The 8,174-nt window shown below is 35.2% G+C and overlaps 1 protein-coding gene and 1 long non-coding RNA gene across 2 annotated transcripts; one reads left to right on the plus strand and one right to left on the minus strand.

Annotated features, from left to right (window-relative positions):
- Positions 1 to 785: 785 nt before the first annotated feature.
- LOC113352864 (uncharacterized mitochondrial protein AtMg01250-like) lies at positions 786 to 1,332 on the minus strand. Its single transcript, XM_026596624.1, has 2 exons — positions 936 to 1,332; positions 786 to 853 (listed from the first exon to the last, which is right to left on the minus strand). Exons 1-2 carry the CDS (start codon positions 1,330 to 1,332, stop codon positions 786 to 788), a joined length of 465 nt encoding a protein of 154 aa, XP_026452409.1.
- Positions 1,333 to 2,137: 805 nt separating this feature from the next.
- On the plus strand, positions 2,138 to 4,667 carry LOC113354553. The gene is made up of 5 exons (XR_003361948.1): positions 2,138 to 2,275; positions 2,443 to 2,563; positions 2,670 to 3,233; positions 3,923 to 4,012; positions 4,285 to 4,667. It is a non-coding gene; the product is annotated as an uncharacterized LOC113354553 (long non-coding RNA).
- Positions 4,668 to 8,174: the final 3,507 nt, after the last annotated feature.

Consider the following 8,174-nt stretch of genomic DNA (forward strand, 5'->3'; position numbering starts at 1 on the left):
TTGGAAGGGAATCATCCTCAAGAGTCAAGCTATCATAAAGAGAACTAACAGAAAAGAGCTTATCTTTAGTGAGAGTCCATTGTAATTCATCGGGCTTCTCCAAAGTGAAACTGAAACTATTCAAATCAGAAGAAAAAAGAGCATATTATATTCTTGCAGCAGAGTTAAGTCTAGTGGGAGTATTAAGATTCCACACAACTGAGTTTCCAACAATAGTACCCAAACTTGCAACAAAAGAATGTTTTGCTCTATACTGAGCATAAAGATTAGGGTAACAAACTTTTATAGGAGTTTCATAGATCCAATTATCTTCCCAGAACCTGCAAAGAACACCATCATTGACTTTAAACCTGACATGTTTCAGAAATTTTGCATTGTGCTTCATGATAGACCTCCAAACTGATCTTCTATAAGTGCAATGGGAAGTTTTAGGGTCCAATTTGTCTCACCAGGGCCATATTTTTCTTCTACAATAGACTTCCAAAGAGCATCTTCTTCAACTGCATATCTCCAAGACCACTTTGTAAGTAAATCTTCATTCACTTTCTTCAAATTCTTAATGCCAATACCACCTTGTCTTTTCTTTCTACTAAGAGCCAGCCATTTCACCAAATGAATTTTTCTCCTACCTTTGTTATCATGCCACAAGAAATCCTTCATAATCTTCTCCAACTTCTTCAAAACAGAAACATGAATCTCATACAATGACATGTAATAGATTGGCAAACTAGCAAGAACATTGTTGATTAACTGAATTTTCCAGCTCTAGAAAGTAAGGGTTTTTTCTAACTAGCTAATTTCCTAATGAATTTCTCAATAATCTTGTTCCATTTTAAAACTCCACCACATTTATCTACCAAAGGAAGAACTAAATAAGTAGTAGGAAGACAGCCACTATAACAACCCAAAATGCAAGGAAAAAATGCTTAAATCACCTTCAAAACCAACACCATAAATCTGACTTTTGGCAAAATTAATCTTCAAACCAGATAAGAGCTCAAAAGAAAGAAGAATAGATCTAAGATTTCTTACTTGTTCAACATCACTATCAAGGAAAATTAGAGTGTCATCTACAAATTGCGGATGACTAATATTCATACCATTAGTCTTTACTTGAAAACCAGAAATAATACCTTGTTCTTGAGCCTTTTTAATCATGAAAGTAAGAGCTTCACCAACTAGCAGAAATAAAAAAGGTGAAATGGGATCACCTTGCCTGATTCCCTTTTTGCTAGTGAAGTAACCATTAGCACTGCCATTAATAAGAACTGAGAATTTAACATAATCCACACAACATCTAATCCATTTTCTCCAATTGTCTCCAAACCCCATCAAAGCAAAAATCTCATCCAAGAAATCTCAATTGACATGATCAAAGGCTTTTTCAAAATCAATTTTACACAAAAGACCAGGTTTTCCACTTCTCAATCTTGGATCAATCAACTCATTTTCTATAAGAACACCATCTAAGATCTGTCTTTTCTTCACAAAAGCAGACTGCTGTTTTGAAATAATTGTAGGAAGAGTCTGCTTGAATCTTTCAGCCAAAATCTTGGAAATTATTTTGTAAGCTCCATGAACTAAGCTTATAGGTCTTAAATCTTTTATCTCCTCAATTGTGTCTTTCTTTGGGATTAAAGCAATAAAAGTGTTCTTTACTCTCCAGTCTAAAAAACTCCTATTATGCAGCTCAGATGATCTATTATTGTGGTCAATCAAATATGTGTCTGAGTTGCCTCTCAAGTAAGAATGTAAAAAATTAGCTACATTTGAAGTGAAATTCTTCTAAGCATTTCGCGGATACAAAAAAATAAAATCTTATCTCCACGGTCATGACAATACAAAATTATTGAGTTTTAGCCACGACCCTATTGCCACGAATTCGAAGATCTGTGGCAATTGATCACATATTGCCACACCTAATTGATAGTCGTGGAAAATAGATCACTCATTTGCCACGACCTAATGATAATTTTCCACGAGTCCAGTTTTATAAGGGATGAATCTGCCAAATGGACTATAGTCACGGCATAGTGGTCCTGTGGGTATTGTAGACTTTTTGTTACGAGATAGAAGGTACCGCCGTAGCTATAACTATATCACTAAATTATAATCCTAGTTCACACGAACATCCCACGTTTCTCTTAGAAGAAAAAATAACTCCCCACTCCCCAGTTCCCCTCAACTCTCTTCTTCCTCTTCTTCTTCGACCATGTATCTCAGAAAAAAAAACCCATACTTCAGATCTCTCTACACCTAAAAGGAAATCCTGCAAGTAAGTTAGGGTTTGTGTAGATTTTTTTTATTTTTATTTTCTCAATTTAGGGTTTTGAAGTAGTAATTTAATCTATCTTGTACCTAATTTTTGTTCGTCCATGCATTTTTCTATAGTTCAGTAGTTTATCTTCTTCAATTTCAACTATTTCTTTGATATTGGTACAGGTTCGAAGTAAAAAAATCAAATAATTTCTTCATTTGCTGTAATACTTCATTGATTTATATAGCTCGGGTTGTATTTCCACCAAGATTGAAAGAATTCTATACTCGTTCCTTTAATTTGTTGGTACGATTATCTTTTCATTTCAGTATTATCTGTTTGTGATTTACATGAATTTGCTATTCTTTTTTTTATAAGTTGCTCAATGATAATACGGTTCATTGTGTTTAAGGAAATTACAAACTGAAATTGGGATCATATTTTGTGGTAAATCAATCAAATACATTACGTAGAAACAGGATAAAGAAATCTGATTGGGATAATCCATGGCCATGCTTCCAAAATTCATTGGAGGTTTGTATTTTTCTTTTCCATTTTCTTCATGCTTATGGAGTAAAGAAGATAAGTAGACTATTTGAACTTAGAAAAATATAGGTACATCGCTATTCACAATATTCAATCAATTATGCGATCAAATGTTATCGCTGAGTTCTTTTTAATTTTGGTGTAGCACTATAATGGATTATTTTTTGATCAGTAATTGAGTGATTGTAATTTTGTTGTTTCATGTGATTTTAGTTATGTAGTTTTGTAGTGCATAGGTTAGTTGTAGTTATGTCAATTACCATGTGGGATTTTTATGGAGCAATAAATCACTTATCAAGTATGATGCCATGGTATTAGAAAGGTCTGAGTGCATTCCTAAGTTACGCCTGCACCCATGGTAAGATCAGGTAGCAGATGGACAGAAGCCCGGGGGAACTGAGCATAACCACAGGCCGATGAGATTAAGCTGGTATAACATCTTTCTCATAGTTTTTTCTGGTCTTGCACTTATCTTCTTAATGATATGATATCCTCCATCCAATTTTTCTCTTAGTTGCAATGAAGTTAAGTTTAGAATGTATCGTGTTGCATAATCGTTTTCGGTCATTGTTACTTATGACAAGCCAATGTCTTTTTGAGTTCTAGTTACTTATCAAAATGATGTTGACAAGGAACTGGTTGGTAAGAAGATCAATATTTGGTTGCCTGGTTATCAAGCGTAAGAGTAATTTATGATTCTCGAGTCCAGACATCTGTTGTGTATTTTTTAATTTCGATCACAGTATATACAGCGCAAGGTAGTGTCACAACTTCTCACAGATTACCACTAGAACTGAAGTATGTGGTACTATATGATATATTTTTAGGGTGTTGGTTTGCTGATTAATACTCGTAAGTGAATTAAGATTCATATGGCTTTATGTTATTCTTGTGTATTAGATATTAGTTTTCTTTTTAAGTTTTACCACTATTAGAAATGTATCGCTTACATTATACTTGATGCTCTGTCACTGTGTGTTATATGAAGGCTCTATTGATTCTTTTATACCAGCCACAAAGAATATATAAGGTGATTGTGTTGTAATATTGTGCTTTATATTTATAGTCAAATTTTGGTTTGAAATTTGCTTTTGTACTTTTATTTTTTGATAAATGAAGGTCGCATATGCTGGTGGCGGCATGGAATGATTGAACCCTGAGGAAGAGCAATGGAAGTAGTTTATGAGCTTAGAGTTCCTAAACAACAATGTAAGTAGATTTATGTCCTGATAATATAATATACTTGCTCTAATCCATTTCCATCTCTCTAACAGTATGAAGTGTTTGAACCTTAGGTTCTTTGAAACGTGAGTTTGGCACTTTTATCTACGGAAGATGTTTAGTTATCCATTGGATGTTTGTACATCTGTATATATGAAAATGGATTCTTCCTTTTACCATTTTAATATATGTGACCTCATCTTATGTTGACTGGTGATAGCTGATATTCAAGGCTTCCGAATTTATTGTGTTTGTGTTAGGGAGAAAATAATTTCACTCTAAAGATCTGAAGGGGTAACAACCAAGTCTGATTGGGTTGAAATTCAGGAAAGTACTCTTAATGCTGCTTGGGAGGTCTAGTGATGGCAGTAGAAAATCCTACGACGGACCTCTTGACTATAAAAGTAAAGGAAGCAGCCCAAGGACGGGAACTCGTGCCAACATAATATTGATTGGAGTATATTTACGCCTGAACTTGTTCCAATTCTAGAACCTCATGTCAGTCGTGTATTTTTCTTTGTTTCGATATCATGAATTGGCGATTATATTACTTTACTTGGTCGTTTATTTCTGTTTTGAATCTTCTACATGTATTTGAGTGTCTTCGATAATTGAATGAAAGCTTTTAATATTTTTTTCCCAAGCTACTTGTACTTTTGATGAATGATTTGCCAACAATAAAGCTATTGATAAATATATACGTGTAAGAAAAAGTTGAGAAATCACCATTTCCCACGAAAAATGTGTGGCAAATACGGAAAATCATGGCACACATGTGTACTAAATAGTGACGGTGAAAGGCCGTAGCAAATGTTAATTTGTCAACTGCAACGTATACAGACCGTGGCTGATATAGTGGCTACTACCATTAGCCATTGGTCTATTTGCTACGGCCAGTTAGCCGTGGCAGAGAATTTTTAGCCACGGATATTTGACCAATTGCCACGCATTCTGGGGCGTAGCTAAAGATGTAAATTTTGTAGTGTGATAATCTCTTGTGTAGCTAGTTGCCTTCCGCACCGCCCGGAAATTGCAAATGATTGGCAAGGACTCTCCTATCTTTGTGTTGGAAAAAAGAAGAAAAAGCATCTCTACTACAAAGCATTGCATATTTGTAGCAACCAGTTCTCAATTACACGTTACCATAGATATGCAATGCTTTTCTTTCTCCTGTAGGCCTATGGGAATTCAAGAAACCATTTCCAACATATAAGTTTTGGTTGTCCAAATGGCCAACGCAGACGCATTGTACCTTTTCATGTTGTTGATAGAACACCTTTCGATACCATATCTTTAGGCATATTTGGAGTACACTGATTGGTACATTATAATGCAATTTTTGTCTTGTATTCTCACGGTGAAACTTATCAACATTTTGTTGAAGTACCCTAAGCAAGGGGTTATACTATATGTAAGAAAAATCCAAAGAAAAGAAAGTGCCCCCGTTTTTTTAAACTTTTCAAAAGTGCCTCTTCTTTGACCGTTTTATTCAAAAAATAACTAACAGATTGTTAGGACCGTTAAGTTCCAGCTGGCACCTGATAAAAGTCTCAAACGCCCTCAATAGAGTTGGTCTGAATTCAGCTGATTCGGCTGAGTCACCGAGTTAGCGCCCAGCGAGTCACTGAGTCAACTCACTGAAGAATTAACCAGGCAGAGTTATGTCTGCTTCTGGTGCTATTCCTTCCATTTTCAAGCATGTATTTCTTCTCGCCTGGACAACCTAGCATACATCCAATTCACAACTCAAGCATTCATTTATTAACCTATTGGAAGCATCAACAGTACTACATTCATCTTCCTTGTAAAATTCATGTTATTGCAGCAACACCAACCTAGTTTACTAAACCATTCATCGACACCCACAACTGCAGTTTTATCTATAATTCCAAATCCGGTCTAGAGCCAAAAACACAGCCACATCAACTACACATACAAACAACTCTCAACATCAGACCTAACTCCGATTTCATTGTATCTGAACCAAACCCATTGTTAATTCATCAACTCTTCACATTTAAAACTTAATTTTAGCTCAAAATATTTCGTTTCATTCTCAGCCATCCCTGACTTGTTTACTCACAATCTCAGTTGCATTCTTTGCAACAACAACTCAATTTTCTTCTGCAATACTGCAACACAGCCACTGCTCTTCAGATTACTACCAACGCCTTCACTGTTACTTTCTTGTCCACTGCAGCACCAATTTCTGCAACTGCCAGAAACTCATACTCCACAAAACCAGCCACCAATCTAACAGGAGCCACTGACCCCTCCTTAATCCATTCTGCAAATCCCAATCTACAGAAACCACCATCACTTCCATTTTATACCCATCTCTATCTTAGCAAACTCATTCAAGCACCAACACCAACAACCAAGTTTCAGTCATGTATGAACTTCAATTAACAGAACAAAACCCATTCAAGCTCAAATCGTCGGCGACAACAAACATTTATTTACTTTTTTAACAAATTACACAAACCCTTGATTTATCAATTTCATTCCAGATCTAAGATTGACGGCGACAAAATGCGAATTACAAAAAATCGACGGCAACGGCATCTAAGACCTTCAGCTCATCCCAGATTCGAATTCAAACAAAACCCATGTCTGATCTTCACCAATCTCCTCTTACTGTCTCTAAAATCAGCCATTTCAATTCCTTCTTCAGATCTCCATCAAAACAATACAGCAGTGACCACTTCTCTGTTGATTTCTCTGCCAACAATTCAACCACCAACATCAAACAATCATCATCATCACCGATACTCTTCGCATGAAAGAAACGGAAAAGAAGAAGAATGAGAAAGGAAAAGACACTATCTATTAAAAGGCTTAGGGTTACAAAGGGCTTTACCGTAACTTTGTATATCATATTGATTTGGTAAATTGGTGGTGACCAAAAAAAAGTGAATCTCGATGGAAAAACAAATAGAAGAACACTTTTGAAAAGTTGAAAAAATGGGGAAAGTTTATTAAACCGATAATCAGAAGTGACGCAGTTTATCAAAATTCCCTTTTATCTTTTCATGTCGTTGATAGAACACCTTTCGATACCATATCTTTAGGCATATTTGGAGTACACTGATTGGTACATTATAATGCAATTTTTGTCTTGTATCCTCACGGTGAAATTTATCAACATTTTGCTGGAGCACCCTAAGCAAGGGGTTATACTATATATGTAAGAAAAATCCAAAGAAAAGAAAGATATACGTCAGAGAACCTTCTATCTATCCAGGAAGATTTATGATGCGACGGCCATCCGAAAATATCATCTTCCACGGCACTAGCTTTTGGAATATCAAACAAAACCTTAAAATAGAATCAAGAGTAGGTGCATCTTAGTATATTTATCAAACTCAAAGTTTTCGAATGAAGAATGACTTCACGGGTATACTCCTTTCTAGCAATGGGATAGTCCAGCTGGCTGGATTTGGATAGGGACCTGGATCCGGCTTTAGCCTATCAAAAAAAAGAAAAAAACTCCTTTCTAAATCGAAGTATCTCCTCCACCCATAATTTTCTTTTAAGTTTATATTGTTTTCATGATCTCTTTCTGAAAGGGTACGTATTTATTTTTTAAAGTAAAAGTCCGGTCATAATTGTATGTAAAATGGTTTTTAAAAATATTAAATTCAAAGTATAAGATCGTGTATTGTAATGCTTCGAAGAAAAAAAAAAGAAAAATTAGATCAATTGTAATATTTTTAAAACATGTTTCTAATGGACGAGTAAAAATTAATATGGGTGAAATAGACAAAAAAAAAAAAAAAAAAAGTTGATTACCTTGAGCACGGCTGAAAGCTAGCCAAATTGCAGAATTTGGTGTAACAAGTTTTTCCATTAAGTGGTTTTTACCATTTCAAGATGATTACGTTGAGTTGACATTTCAAGCAGGTAAATGGAAACACGTGTATGTGCGTGTTTAGATCGTGATCATGAGATCAGATTAGACAGAGATACAGAAGCAAATCAATGCGTTTTTGTCCAACCCGCCAAAGTCAATTTTATCCTCGCATTTTTAGGGGCCACTCAAAAGGATTTAGGGGCTAACAATAAAATAAAAAAGGTCACCCAAAGAGAAAATGTAGCCAGCCCTTATCTCGCGTAATTCGTAATGGCAAAATTACCCTTATATATTCGG

This window comes from Papaver somniferum, chromosome 2, assembly GCF_003573695.1.
Source record: "Papaver somniferum cultivar HN1 chromosome 2, ASM357369v1, whole genome shotgun sequence".
NCBI classification, from domain to species: Eukaryota; Viridiplantae; Streptophyta; class Magnoliopsida; order Ranunculales; family Papaveraceae; genus Papaver; species Papaver somniferum.

What these genes read in the sequence shown, in the direction of transcription:
- LOC113352864 (XM_026596624.1), bottom strand. Translation starts at nt 1,332, where the DNA reads ATGGGGTTTGGAGACAATTGGAGAAAATGGATTAGATGTTGTGTGGAT. An exon ending in TTATGGTGTTGGTTTTGAAG is followed by an intron (nt 854 to 935) that starts GTGATTTAAGCA and finishes TTCCTTTGGTAG; the next exon opens with ATAAATGTGGTGGAGTTTTA.